The sequence below is a fragment of the Papaver somniferum genome, chromosome 1, assembly GCF_003573695.1.
Source record: "Papaver somniferum cultivar HN1 chromosome 1, ASM357369v1, whole genome shotgun sequence".
Taxonomy (NCBI): Eukaryota; Viridiplantae; Streptophyta; class Magnoliopsida; order Ranunculales; family Papaveraceae; genus Papaver; species Papaver somniferum.
In genome coordinates this window covers 41,111,674-41,126,218 of record NC_039358.1, presented here as the reverse complement: position 1 = coordinate 41,126,218, position 14,545 = coordinate 41,111,674, and the positions used below count along the sequence as shown (strand labels likewise).

At 38.2% G+C, this 14,545-nt stretch overlaps 2 protein-coding genes across 4 annotated transcripts; both read right to left on the bottom strand.

Annotated features, from left to right (window-relative positions):
• Nucleotides 1-335: 335 nt before the first annotated feature.
• On the bottom strand, nucleotides 336-2,393 carry LOC113291981. The gene is made up of 2 exons (XM_026541427.1): nucleotides 633-2,393; nucleotides 336-444 (listed from the first exon to the last, which is right to left on the bottom strand). Exons 1-2 carry the CDS (start codon nucleotides 2,391-2,393, stop codon nucleotides 433-435), a joined length of 1,773 nt encoding a protein of 590 aa, XP_026397212.1. The 3' UTR covers nucleotides 336-432.
• A 119-nt stretch (nucleotides 2,394-2,512) lies between these two features.
• Nucleotides 2,513-6,006, bottom strand: LOC113328101. 3 transcript variants are annotated; one of them, XM_026575195.1, is made up of 7 exons: nucleotides 5,758-6,006; nucleotides 5,215-5,266; nucleotides 4,275-4,469; nucleotides 4,102-4,164; nucleotides 3,876-4,019; nucleotides 3,473-3,649; nucleotides 2,513-2,857 (listed from the first exon to the last, which is right to left on the bottom strand). In XM_026575195.1, exons 2-6 carry the CDS (start codon nucleotides 5,215-5,217, stop codon nucleotides 3,638-3,640), a joined length of 417 nt encoding a protein of 138 aa, XP_026430980.1. In that variant the 5' UTR covers nucleotides 5,218-5,266; nucleotides 5,758-6,006; the 3' UTR covers nucleotides 2,513-2,857; nucleotides 3,473-3,637. The 3 variants fall into 3 exon arrangements, with proteins under 3 accessions (XP_026430980.1, XP_026430983.1, XP_026430988.1); XM_026575198.1 differs by having other exon boundaries at nucleotides 4,278-4,469; XM_026575203.1 differs by lacking the exons at nucleotides 2,513-2,857; nucleotides 3,473-3,649; nucleotides 3,876-4,019; nucleotides 4,102-4,164; nucleotides 4,275-4,469 and adding an exon at nucleotides 4,688-4,751.
• Between the last annotated feature and the right edge of the window lie 8,539 nt (nucleotides 6,007-14,545).

Sequence of the window (14,545 nt, the reverse complement as noted above, 5' to 3'; positions counted from 1 at the left end):
ATCTCCACAAAGTGTGGATCGGTTAGAATATGTTTAGAATACGAATCAAAATCTATTACCTCAGTTCGCATGGTGTTGAGTAACATACTTCGACGGCTTAAAGCATCAGCAACTTGATTCTGCGACCCAGCTTTGTGCTTCAGTACAAAAGTGAACTCTTGCAAATAAGAAGCCCACTTACCATGTCTAGATGAAAGTTTCTCTTGCCTATTGATATGCCTTAAAGAATCATGGTCAGAAAACATAATGAATTCGTTATGAATTACGTAGTGTCGCCAATGCTTCAAGGCTTGAACTATGGCATAAAACTCCACATCATAAGTACTGTAGTTTGTCTTAGCACCATTCAACTTCTCACTAAAATATGCTACAGGTCGTCCTTCCTGACTCAAAACAGCTCCAATTCCCACCTTCGATGCATCACAGTGTAATTCAAATGGCTTGCTGAAATCAGGTAACACCAATAGTGGTGCGGTTATTAGTTTTGTCTTGACTGCTTCAAAGGCTTTGTCAGCTTCCTCATACCATGATAACTTTCCTTCTTTCATGCATTCAGTAATGGGTGCCATAATGGTGCTGAAGTGATGAATAAAACGCCGGTAAAAAGAAGCGAAACCATGAAAACTCCTTACCTCGTGCAGTGTAGTGGGTGTGGTCCAATTTCTTACAGCTTCAACCTTGGAATCATCTACCTTTATTCCATCCTTGGTTACGACATAGCCGAGAAATAGAATTTGGTCAGTCATGAATGAACACTTCTTGATGGCTGCAAATAATTTTTCCCGACGTAGAGTTGAAAGCACTTCTCGAAGATGTTGAAAATGCATGTTCATATCAACACTATAAATAAGAATATCGTCGAAATAAACGACCACAAAAGTACCGATAAAGGGCCTGAGAACTTGATTCATTATACGCATGAATGTACTAGGCGCATTGGACAATCCAAACGGCATAACCATCCACTCATATAACCCTTCTCGAGTCTTAAAAGCTGTTTTCCACTCATCACCTTCTCGAATTCTGATCTGATGGTACCCACTCTTCAAGTCGAGTTTGCTAAACACCTTCGCTCCACACAACTGATCTAGCAGGTCATCCAATCTAGGAATTGGAAAACGGTATTTTACTGTGATTTTGTTGATGGCTCGACTGTCAACACACATTCTCCACGTTCCATCTTTCTTTGGAATCAACAAGGCCGGTACAGCACAAGGACTTAGGCTCTGTCGGATCAAACCTTTCTGTAACAACTCTTCCACTTGACGACGAAGTTCTTCATGCTCCCTAGGACTCATTCTATAATGCGCTTTGTTTGGCAAGCTTGATCCAGGGATGAGATCAATATGGTGTTGTATATCCCGGAGAGGTGGTAGCTCGTCTGGCAACTCGTTAGGGAAAACATCAATAAATTCCTTAATTAAAGGTTGAGCTGCAATAGGGATACTACTTTCATCCGGCTGTTGGTCTTTGCTAATCAACACATACAGTTCTCCTGCATCTTCTGCCTCAACTTCAAACTGCTTAAACGACAAGAGATTGGTAGTTTGTCCGGTAGATGGTTTAGGTGCAATTTCTTTGCTGGGTACAAGTACTATACGTACGTCGTTCCATAAAAAGCTGTAGGTATTTTTATGCCCGTCATGACTAGTTTTCCTGTCAAACTCCCATGGTCGACCCAACAACAAGTGACAAGCATCCATACTAGTAATGTCACACCATATTTTATCTTTATATTTGTTACCAATCGAAAAAGAAACCAAACAACATTTGTTTACTTTCACCTCATTCCCTTTCTTAAGCCAAGAAAGTTTATATGGATGCGGATGTGCCTTGGTTTCCAGCCTAAACCATTTCACGACCTCTTCGTCAATAATATTCTCGCAACTTCCAGGATTAATAACTAAACGACAAACTTTCCCCTCGATCGTACATGTCGACTGGAATATATTATTACGTAACCAGTTGTCGTCCTCATCTGTACGTGGAGTGAGAAAACTTCTTCTTGCTACAAAGTTCACTCCTGTAACTACTTCATCACTAGGTTCAGAGTCATCCTCTGGATACTCATCATATTCAGGTACCCAATCATCTTCTTCACGATTGTCTTCATTGAAAAGAACCTTGTTCACACGTTCTACTTTGCGACAGTCAGTGCCTTTGTGCCAAGTTTCACCGCACTTATTACACTTGCCTCCAAAATAGCTGATTGGAGTTTTACTTGGGGTCGAAACCGAATTAGGTTTGTTAACAGTACTAGTTGTTGACGTACTACGATTACTTGTTGGGGAAGATGCTACATTGTTACCCCAATTTGAACTTCTACGCCCCACTTGTTTCTCTACCTGCCTTGCTCTATGATGTGCATCCGATATAGAACAACAGTCAAACATGTTAAGTGTATCTTGATATTGCTGAGGAAGACCACCTACATAACGTGCGACTCTTTGTTTTGGTCGACCTAAAATAATGAAAGTACTCATAAAATAAAACAATTCGCCTCAAACGGCGGCCCAAACAGACTCCTAACGAAAGAGTTATTAACAAAATAAAAACTTTCCTAAAATAGCAAAAACGTATGTTTGATGCCCTAAACGATGGAATTTGGCTAAATTCTGAAGACCAAGTCAATCGAAGATTGCCTTGTCCTGTTTTTTGGCTTGTTTCCCATAGAAATGGACCCCTAAGGATCTAAATTACGACACTTGGATTTTTAGCCTCCAAATAGGCTATAGCCTGCTCATCTGCATCACCTAGCTTGGCCTAATAAAACCAACCTTGTTCACAAAATTCCGATTCGAAACAGCATAGACTGAAACTTCCCCAAACAATTTGTCTTCACCCTACTCTGAATGTCCTGTCAATAAAAGATCAAAACAATATATATAAGTACTAATACAATTAGGCAAACACCAATTTCAGCAGCTCTGTTTTTTTTATCAATATCAATTGCAAAATAGACCATATGCAAGCTGATACACTACAATTTAGCAGGGTTGTTTACCCATTGAACACAGAAATTAGAAGGCACTTGGTATGTTCAGTTTTCTATGAATATCTTACTAAATATATGAGGACCATAAATCGTCTTTCCAGTCAAAACTAGAATATTCTGTATCTAACAAAATCATGAAAAGGCATTGTGGATTTTAGACAGTTTTGTGATTTAGCAGATGATAGTTTGTAGGATCGACGGTTCTGTTGTATCTAGCAAATGATAATGGTGACTGCCGTACTAAAACATAAGGCCTCAAGGATAGGTTTTCTTTTAGTCTGCAATTGTTCCCAATCTTCCAATGCAAATTATTTAAAGTACCAAACTGACTAGGAGAAAGCAGGTATATACTGAAACTAAAGGACAGATGAGAGGGTCTGTCTGTGTCTAGTATTGATCAACTGATATATGAAGCATACTGCAAAGTGAAAACTATTCAAAGTAAGAATAAATAAGAGAGCGTGAAAGCGAAATTACCGTGGCAACCCTCAATTACAGTTATAAAGACGCTGCTATTGTCATCCTCCTCCTCTCGCTTCCACAATAGTTCAATTCCATCCATGTGACCCATCCCAACCGCTGCTACAACTTTTCCTTGAAAACTTCTAAGGTTCGTAAACATAAACTTGTCTCTATCTTCAATCATCGCCTTAACTGTGCCATTTAAAGTAGATTTGACAATTCAGTTTTGTTGTCTCTCTTCAAGAGGAAAAAGTCCAACACAAATTACAGTATAGTACATTAGGTATATTAGTATTTGCAAGCAGAAAAGCATAAGGAAATGACATTGATCGGTTAACAAATACAGCAAAGGAGAAGAAACTTGTGTAATTCAACTATGTATCTCAAGGAAACTTCATGAGTGACCAGAGAAACTTACAATCTCTGGACTAAGTTCTTTCTGAAAGCTATGTATTTCCTGCACAAAGGATCTTGTAAATTTGGCTTCACCCCTTACTCCAGTACTATATGCACTCCAAAGCCAGTAAAAAGAGGATACTTTACATAATTGCTGAAGAGTAACCTGCCAATAAAGTTATAAATTTATAATTCCTGATCCAAAAAAGATTATGAGCCAAAGAGAAAACAAAGAAAGTAAGGATTACATCCATATCTTGATCGATGTAAAAACATCTTGCTCCTACTCTAGAAGATTCTTCGATTGCAACCTGGAAAACAAAGCCAAGGTTATAATATGACAAGAATATGCGAGGCGTACGAAGAAAACAAATTTAAGCAATAAGCAAGTTCATATGCATTTCAAAGCTTAATTCACAACTACCTTGAACTCCAGGCCTGGAAAAATACCATTTGCATGCGACCGGCGCTCCCGGCAACTCTCAATGAAGATAACAAACTTCATGCACAGTCCACCTGCAGCTCTCATGGATCTGCGGAACAACATGTACAATGATGTATCATCTTCAGGTTTCCACTCCATGATCGCCATGGCACATTCCTTGCACAGCTCAACCTGAAAACAGACATTGCGGATCTCTTCCTTAATAAATCAAAGAAGTTAAAAGCTCGAGTATGTGCAGTAAGAAATTCTTACAAGAAGCATGTAAAATAAGTCCCCCTTAAAGTTCCTTTGTTGAAACTTAGGATAATGTATAAGCTCAATCACTAGTTTTATTTATGCAGAAACTCTCAATTACAATTCTAAATTGTAGAGTACTAACGCAGTCCCCACAAAAATTATTTGTAGCAGCAAGACCTTAAATTGAATCCTTCAAACTGTCATGATCGACGACACCTGGAAATTCAAAGTGGACATCATAATTCTAGGTAACAAGGAAAAAGCAACTGAAGGCATGTTGAGACAATTTGAGTTATTCCCTGAATATTAGTAACTTAAGGAACCATAATCAACCCTATCGGTAAGATATAATTGAAGGATGCTAAGAAAATCCATAGGAAATGTGGGTTTCGAATGCAATAACAGTTATTTGTATCGCCATTTTGAGTCTCTATTAAAGGGAACTTCATGCTATGAAGATCATTCGAGGTGAGAATGGCAATTCATGCCATCTACTATGAAAGGTCGATATCAAACGAAGAAAAAGTTTTGAAATTTCTGATTATAAAGATCCAAGATTCCATTTGAAATAACCCAAACAAAACCGGTGAACGTATAGGCGAACTATTTTAAGAAGAATATTATGAAATGAAATTTGCAATGGATCTAATTAAAACATAATCGATTGTACGAGACTAACCATAAGGAGTGTTACCTACTGCAACAACATCAGGCCTTACATGATCTATCACCTGCATTGCAAAATTACAACTGCATTATTACTAAATAACATTTGAAGGCATTAGACGACATACATGTACAAAAATATAAGTGAACCCATAACGTAAAACTGGGAATTCAAGAGAGTTAACCAGGTTCACAAGGGAGAACAGTTTTCGCCAAGATAGACCATGCAATGTCAATGATGTTATATTTTCATGAAGATACACATGAAAGAGCACAAATTACATTATGACTTAAGGTCAAAATTCATGTACATGCTAAATACCCACAGGAAAAAAGAACCTCATTTTCTGAGAACATACAGAAGCAAGAAAGAGAACCACAGCTAAGATGAGTGCAAATCAACACATTATCTTTCTCATTCAGTGAAAGAAAAAAAAGGGTTCCTTGTCAAGACTAAAATTGATGATTCAAGGCTGAGAAAGATGGAAACAAGAACATAGGACAGAACCAAAACAAACCCTAACCTTCAAAAGGAAAAAAGAAGAAGCAAAATTACCTCCTTGACGGTTTCAGCACTCTGTTCAGAACCATGAACAGTTCCAATTAGATAGACTAGAGCCCCATTGCTGGAATTTTTTAGTAGAACAACTTTACCATCAGTAGGAATCCCAGGAATACCATGTTGGTAGTGAGTTGTTTCAAGTTGTGCAGATGAAGATGGTCGCCGATGAAATATACTTCTCAAATTTGTTATGAAAACCCTAAATAGATAATTGCAAATGAAAATCATGCTTGCAATAATCTGAAATTGAAAACCCACTACTGTTTTTCATCTTCTTCTTCTTCGCCATCCTTTAATTTAACCTTCTTTTGTGTTGTTTGTCTGTTAATCCGTTTTGGTAATGACATGCATATGCCTTTAGTTCTGAAAGAGGAAAAAAAGCAGAGGAAAATGGAAGCGGAAAGGACGAGGAAATACAGCAACAATAAGATTTCCAGGTTACTTCCGGTACTCGGTAGTGAAGTAGGAAAGGTAAGGTCGGCGGGCCCACACCAAATCCCATTAGTGACAATGGTGACCCGCATTAATAAATTACCGTGTCTAGACAGTAAAAAGCAAGTGCCAAACACAAGTGACAATGGGAAGAAAAAACAAAACAAAAACATAATAAGCTATAAAAAAACCTGGCGTTTTTAGGGGCCACTCAAAAGGATTTAGGGGCCAACAATAAAATAAAAAAGGTCACCCAAAGGGAAAATGTAGCCAGTCCTTATCTCGCGTAATTCGTAATGGCGAAATTACCCTTATATATTCGGAGGATATGATAACATTGTTACCCTCCGAATGAAATCGGAAGCCAAAATATTTTCCATACCTCCGATTGTAGTCGGTGCAGTATTTCTTGGTTCGTGTTTTGGATTCAGCGTTAATCGGGAGTTAAATATATTACAAAACCTACCGATTATAAGTTGCCGCAAATTCAAATTTTGAAAGCTACCATAATCGGTAGATATGCTAAATCCAATACCTACCGATTATTGGTTTCTCCACATTCAACTTTCGTCAAATTAGCCGTTGGAGTTTTTGGGAAAAACAAAAAGAGCTGTTGGACCCTAAACCTATATGAAGAAACTCATATCTATCACCCCAATTGCACCAAACTCTTTCCTCTCTTCAGTTTTAATTTTCATAACAAAAAACATGGATATTGCTTTTGCCGAAGAAGAAGATTGTGCTATTTATAGAGCGTGGGTTGTGGTAACTGCTCATGATCGTGTTCACAAGCTCCACAAATCGGAATCCGAAGAGCAGATATGGAACCGTATCTTAATGGTATTTGAGGCCTTAGATGGTAACCGAATTCGAAGATCATCCAATGACATTAAGATGAGAAAGAATGCGCTCGATAAGGAGATTGACAAACTTGAAGATGAGGAACGGCTTGTTAGGAACGTTTTTCCTTGGTGGACGTATGAAAAACGAGTAAGTATCTCTGTAACTCCAACTCACATTACCAAAAGTTAGTACTAACTTGTTACTCATTCGTAATTTTTCAGAGAAATCTTGCGGATCTCCGGTATGTGGACCTCTACGGGAAACGATTTGAACATGAAGGATGTTACAAAATCAAGAGGGACAATTTCTATGGTCACTGGAAGTTATGATCTGTTTTAATATTTTTATGGTCAATTAGGAGTATGGATTTTGGTGCTTTTGACGAAATTGTAAGGTTAAGGCCGTTTGAACTTTATGTAATGGATGTAATCGGAGTATTATTAATATAAACACTAGCCGATTATACGCAATCGGTAGAATATTTTGTTAAACAACCTACCGATTGTAATATTCGGTTATGTTATGAGTCAACTTTCTTTCCGATTATGGTGTTGTTTGGTTCCAGGAAACAATTTTTTTTGTACTTGTGATATTCGTAGGATAGGTTTTTTGTAAAGTTCCGAATGTACGACGGCCCAAAAATCAGAATTTGGAAAAACTTATACTTTTCAAATTTTGTCTTTGAAATATTCCGAAGTTAAATTAGTTACCAAAACTTCCGAATATGGGCTGTCTAACCTTCAATATTGGCCCTTGGAACCACCTGGATCCATGGCGTGGTTTGTTTTGAACTTGTGATATTCGTAGGATAGGTTTTTTGTAAAGTTCCGAATGTACGATGGCCCAAAAATCAGAATTTGGAAAAACTTATACTTTTCAAATTTTGTCTTTGAAATATTCGGAAGTTAAATTAGTTACCAAAACTTCCGAATATGGGCTGTCTAACCTTTAATATTGGCCCTTGGAACCACCTGGAGCCATGGCGTGGTTTGTTTTGAACTTGTGATATTCGGAGGATAGGTTTTTTGTAAAGTTCCAAATGTACGATGGCCCAAAATTCAGAATTTGGAAAAACTTATACTTTTCAAATTTTGTCTTTGAAATATTCGGAAGTTAAATTAGTTACCAAAACTTCCGAATATGGGTTGTCTAACCTTCAATATTGGCCCTTGGAACCACCTGGAGCCATGGCGTGGTTTGTTTTGAACTTGTGATATTCGGAGGATAGGTTTTTTAAAGTTCCGAATGTACGATGGCCCAAAAATCAGAATTTGGAAAAACTTATACTTTTCAAATTTTGTCTTTGAAATATCGGAAGTTAAATTAGTTACCAAAACTTCCGAATATGGGTTGTCTAACCTTCAATTGGCCCTTGGAACCACCTGGAGCCATGGCGTGGTTTGTTTTGAACTTGTGATATTCGGAGGATAGGTTTTTGTAAAGTTCCGAATGTACGATGGCCCAAAAATCAGAATTTGGAAAAACTTATACTTTTCAAATTTTGTCTTTGAAATAATCGGAAGTTAAATTAGTTACCAAAACTTCCGAATATGGGTGTCTAACCTTCAATATTGGCCCTTGGAACCACCTGGAGCCATGGCGTGGTTTGTTTTGAACTTGTGATATTCGGAGGATAGGTTTTTGTAAAGTTCCGAATGTACGATGGCCCAAAAATCAGAATTTGGAAAAACTTATACTTTTCAAATTTTGTCTTTGAAATAATCGGAAGTTAAATTAGTTACCAAAACTTCCGAATATGGGCTGTCTAACCTTCATATTGGCCCTTGGAACCACCTGGAGCCATGGCGTGGTTTGTTTTGAACTTGTGATATTCGGAGGATAGGTTTTTTGTAAAGTTCCGAATGTACGATGGCCCAAAAATCAGAATTTGGAAAAACTTATACTTTTCAAATTTTGTCTTTGAAATAATCGGAAGTTAAATTAGTTACCAAAACTTCCGAATATGGGTGTCTAACCTTCAATATTGGCCCTTGGAACCACCTGGAGCCATGGCGTGGTTTGTTTTGAACTTGTGATATTCGGAGGATAGGTTTTTTGTAAAGTTCCGAATGTACGATGGCCCAAAAATCAGAATTTGGAAAAACTTATACTTTTCAAATTTTGTCTTTGAAATAATCGGAAGTTAAATTAGTTACCAAAACTTCCGAATATACCACACAAATCATTGTCATTTGAACTTGTCTAACTTAGTTACCCAAAAAAATTTCCGAATGTACAACAAAAATCATTGTCATTTATCTGCTCTTCTTTACTTTACGACCGTGACTACCTCCCAGTCCTGCACGACCACGGGTTTGAGCACCTTCAGTTGGAGCAGCTTCAGTTGGAGCAGCTTCAGCGCTCGATGAAGCTCGAGTTCTTTTACCCGTCTTTGATACTGCCACCTTGGGCTGATGCCTCTTCGTGACTTTCTCCCCAAACTGGGCAGCATAATCTTCGTTATCCATATTATCAACTAGATCTCTAGCCTCTTTGATCTTCTCAGCTGGCATGGGATCTCCGCTCTTCAGGCATGCAGTTAACATTTTGGAAACACGCTTGAACCTATTCACCTGTTTTTTATACGTAATGACATAACATCAAACGGTAATTACCTAAGATTTATAGGAATAATATAAAATGAACAAAAATATAAGAACACGCACCAGTCTATCATAACCAGCTGGTTTGTCTTTGATGATACAATTATAACTTGAACCCGCCGCAGTAGTGTTGGATTTGATTTCACGGATAACCAAAGGATGTGATACCTTGTTATACCAACTCATATAGTCTGGAGAATTTTCATCACCTCGGTGGTTCGTCTACCAGTGTCGATAATGAAGTCATTCCTCTTATCCCAGTTATCAAGAACAGTAGGTGGGCCTGTGTGAACAATCGTGAGATTATCACCACTAGAAGAGCACAACTCCAACTCCAATTTGTAGTAATCCCCCATTTTCTCCACAGGTTGATGTTGTATATACCCGTGTTGTCGCATCACCCTAGAGGGGTTATACATCACATATCCTGTGGGGTGCCACAATGGTCCAAAATAAAGGGACAAGTCCGACCGAACATTTATATGCCCACTGGACTCGATCTTCCTTGTATGGATCAAAGCATACGTCGAGGCCTTCAATTGGTCCAAAATCTCCCTCATGCGAATCAACTGCTGCTCTTTGTCCTAGAACGGTTGTCTTCAAATATATACTTTGTTCCTCTAGGAGTACCTTTGCACCACCCCGGGTTCTCTCCGGCCAACTTCAGGATAGGGAAGTGGTCATAGATCCATGCCTATATACATAAGAAACCAAGTTTTAGTAAATAGATTGTGTATATTCGGTAGTAATTTCCAAACATTTCCGATTATATATAATCGGAAATAAAACTGAGTACCTATCCACCGAATACCAACATTCGGAAATATATGGATCATTTCCTACCGAATATGCGTCATTTGGAGTTCAGTAACCTATAGTTTTTCTGGCCTGTATATTCGGTAGTAATATCAAATATTTCCGATTTATATAATCGGAAAACAACTAAGTACCTAGCCACCGAATAACAAACATTCGGAAAATAAGATGGATCAATTCCTACCGAATATGCGTCTTTGGAGTTCAGTAACCTCTAGTTTTTCTGGCATGTATATTCTGTAGTAATATCAAAAACATATTTCCGATTATATATAATCGTAAATAAAACTAAGTACCTAGCCACCGAATAACAAACATTCGGAAAATAAGATGGATCAATTTCTACCGAATATGCGTTCTTTGGAGTTATGAATATGCGTCCTTTGGAGTTATGAATATGCATCATATGTATTGTCTACCGAATGACTATAGAGTGAGTTATAGAGTTAAAGAAAAAACCTGCAATAGAGCCACGTTCCCGGCAACTTGGCAGGTTCCTAGCCTCGACGCCTTTCTCAACTCTTCCATCAAGAATGCTAGGCATGCCGTGCCCCAAGAATAGTCACCGACTTCATGAAGAGGATCCACAAGTTGTATAAGGTTGGCGTCGATCCGGTTGCCAGAAGTATTGGGGAATATGACACATCCCAATACACAGAGGAGATATGCAGTGGCAGCGTGGTTCACTTGCTCATCAGTTAACGTTCCGTTCTTTTCCTTCTCCAAGGTGCCTCGGAACATATTCATCAAAGCTGTAATGTTGATCTGTCTTGTTCTATAACCGGCATGCCTCCTAAACTCTGCTGTTGTTGTCTCTTCATCCCAACCTAAGCACTTGTTAGTTAGAGAATAAAGTTGTGCCCAACTTAACTGCTTTGTGTAGTTAAACTTCACAGCTGTGCCTTGGTCGGGAAGGTTAAGAATCTGCACAACATCATCCGGGGTGATCGTCATCTCCCCAAACGGCATATGGAAAGTATCGGTCTCAGGATACATTCTCTCCACGAACGCCGATATGGCCACACGATCATGTTCCAACAATGAATTCTCGGCGGCATTAGCTAACCCCGAGTTGGCAACAATTGTCTTGAACCTTTCACATTCACCGGATAAAGGCCACGCAAGCATTTTTGTTGGTGCGGCGGTAGGTTTGAGTAGACGGACCGCATCTTGATGATCCTATTAAAGTACATAAAAAAATCCTTAATACAAGTATTACGATATAACACATAGACAATACATTAATAAAAAATAGTAATTTTATTACCTCGGTTTCATATATTTCTCTGGACCATGAGTCTTTGTATCCAAATAGCAATTTTCCTCCATCCACTGGTAGTCCAAGGATTGTGCCTGCTGGAATACCCTTCTTCTTCAAGTGCTGAGGGACAAGATGTGATGCTTTCTTAGCAATATCCTTCCTTACAACATCTTTTCCTTTTTTTGGCTTTTTGGGTACCACTTGGTTGTCCTTCTTCTTCTACTCTTGCCACTGGATCAACTGGTTCAACACTTGGTCCTGCACTTTGTTGAGCGGCTTGTTCAACACTTGGTCGCACCCTTTGTTCACTGCCTTGTTGTTCAACAGTTGGTTGCACTCCTTGTTGACTGCTTTGTTCTTGTTCGCTTTGTTGAGCACCTGAATTATCTTTGGCACTCCTTTCCCTCCTAGCACTAGCTGTCACTTTCTTCCTCCCTTCTCGACTTTGTCTAAACAACAAAGAAAGGAACAATATTTACAAACTATACAATCGGAAGACCAAGTATGGAAATATAACCCGAATGTACACATTCGGACGTAAGAAGACACATATTGTTCCCGAATACAAAACAATCGTAAGCTAACTAAACATATTTGCAACCGAATATACATCAATTGGAGTTCAGAAGCTGTAAATTTTTCATCCTACACAATCGGAAGACAAAGTGCACATCTATAACCCGAATGTACAAATTCGGAAGTAAGAAGACACATATTTTTTTCGAATGAAAAACAATCGGAATATAACTAAACATGTTTACAACCGAATATTCATCAACTGGAGTTCAGAAACTCTAAAATTTTATCCTACACAATCGGAGGTATAAAACATTATATTGTCTTCCGAATGAATACTGGCCCCAAAATGGGATTTTTCCTATATCAGAAATTTTGAGATTTTTTCAATATATACATTCGGTAGTGAGTGTTCTTCCGAATACTTTGTGTCTACTTGAATATATTCGGTAGCCAAAAAATTCATTAAACTACCGATTATGAGCAGTTTGTATCCAGGAAGATATGGCCACCAATATTCGGAAGATAATCATCAAATCTTTCTCCCGAATACTGTCGATGTTCTTGAAAAATGAAGAACACGACTACATTCGGAAGTAAATGAGCATGCATATCGTCCGAATCTGGATAAATAACCGAAAACCCTAGAAAGTTTTTTTCTCGATTCGACGAATTAAAGCGAAATAAACCCCAAAAATGATAGATTCTTACCTAATTGAGGCCATTTGAAGTTGACGAAGTGTTTGAGTCTCGGAATCGCCACCACCGACTACATTGCCGGGTACTTGTTCTTCGCGTTCTTCTTCATTTGCAGCAAGAATTTCTTTATTTCTTGCTAAAATTCCAATGTTGGATCGATACCCCGAGCAACATTTTTGGTTCTAGGTTTGTGGGTTTCATTTCTCTTATCCATTGTTTTATAATCGAATCGACGATGTTTTGATTTTACGATTCGCGGCGATGTTTCGGTTGAACGAGGAAAATTTTTTTTTCTTCCACAATCGGAAGATAATATGAAACTGGAAGAAGAAGAGTTGAAATGAGTAGAATTTTTTTTGATTTGGTTTTTATACGGTTTTACCAGAAGGGCATTTATGTAACTTCAATATCATATAGGGTACCCCTTAACTAGAGTCTTTGGCTGGGTATAAATTGATGGACCCTAAATCCTTTGGGGTGGCCCCTAAAAACGCTAGGATAAAAAACCAAGGTGATATTATTTGAGTTACAAAAAAACTAACCATATCATCTGGCACACCTAGAAACCATATCGAGTAAAAATGAAACAAAAACCCCACTTCCATTTAAAATTATTGAATTTAGTTTTCGTTACTTAATGTATTCTCAATCCTAACCTTCACTACGTATATGTGCGTACAAATCTTTCTTTCTCCTCTGGTAATTTCATTTCTTTTTCCTCCTTCCCCTAACACCACCACCTCCTAACCCCGCACCACCACCAAACCACTACCACTTCTAGATCCGACAGCTCATCTTTTTCCTCTTCTTTCATATCCACCAACACCCCCTTCTTTTTTTGGCCGACTACCATTTCACATCGCCACTAAGAACACCTCTGCCGCAACCAGACCAGTTACGATGTTGAAATCTGACATCAACACCACCTCCTCCATCACCTCCGCCTACCCCTTCACCACCAGAAGCATCACCTTCTCCTCCTGCTTTTGTACCACCAGCAAACCAACACCACCTTTTTGTCTTCTACCCCAACCCCACCAACAAAACCTCCTCCTCTTCCTTCTCCACCACAACAAATAAGATGAATCGATTGATAGTAATATAATGGAATCTGAAAGTGAGCCGAAATGATTCGGGTATTCGATTGTTATTACAAACTCAATTAACGAAACCAAGGTGGTGATAGTGGCGAATTGATCTCATGGTAGAAATAAACAATTGACAAGGATTCAATTTCATCTTCTTATTGTGTTGGGAGAATGAATTTTAGAATGGTAATTTGAAGTTGATAAGTAATTAAAATCATGTTACTTCATTGATTTTTTTAATTAAATTGGATATTAGATCTGTTTTGTTGGAATTGGGGAATTGAAAACCCAAAGAAAGGTTGAATATTTAATTTTGGTGTTAATAGATCTGGTTTCAAATGCAGTTGAGTCTTAGAACGGAGTCAGTGCAAGGTAATTTAACTCTTAAATTTTGTTTCAAATGTTTTTATCGTTCCATTGCTATTTATCCTTCCATTGCGGTTGTGGGGGTGGAGTTTAGAAGTACTATAATGTTGTTTTTTCAAAAAGTGGAAACATGTTGCTTCATGGAATCCTCACCTCAA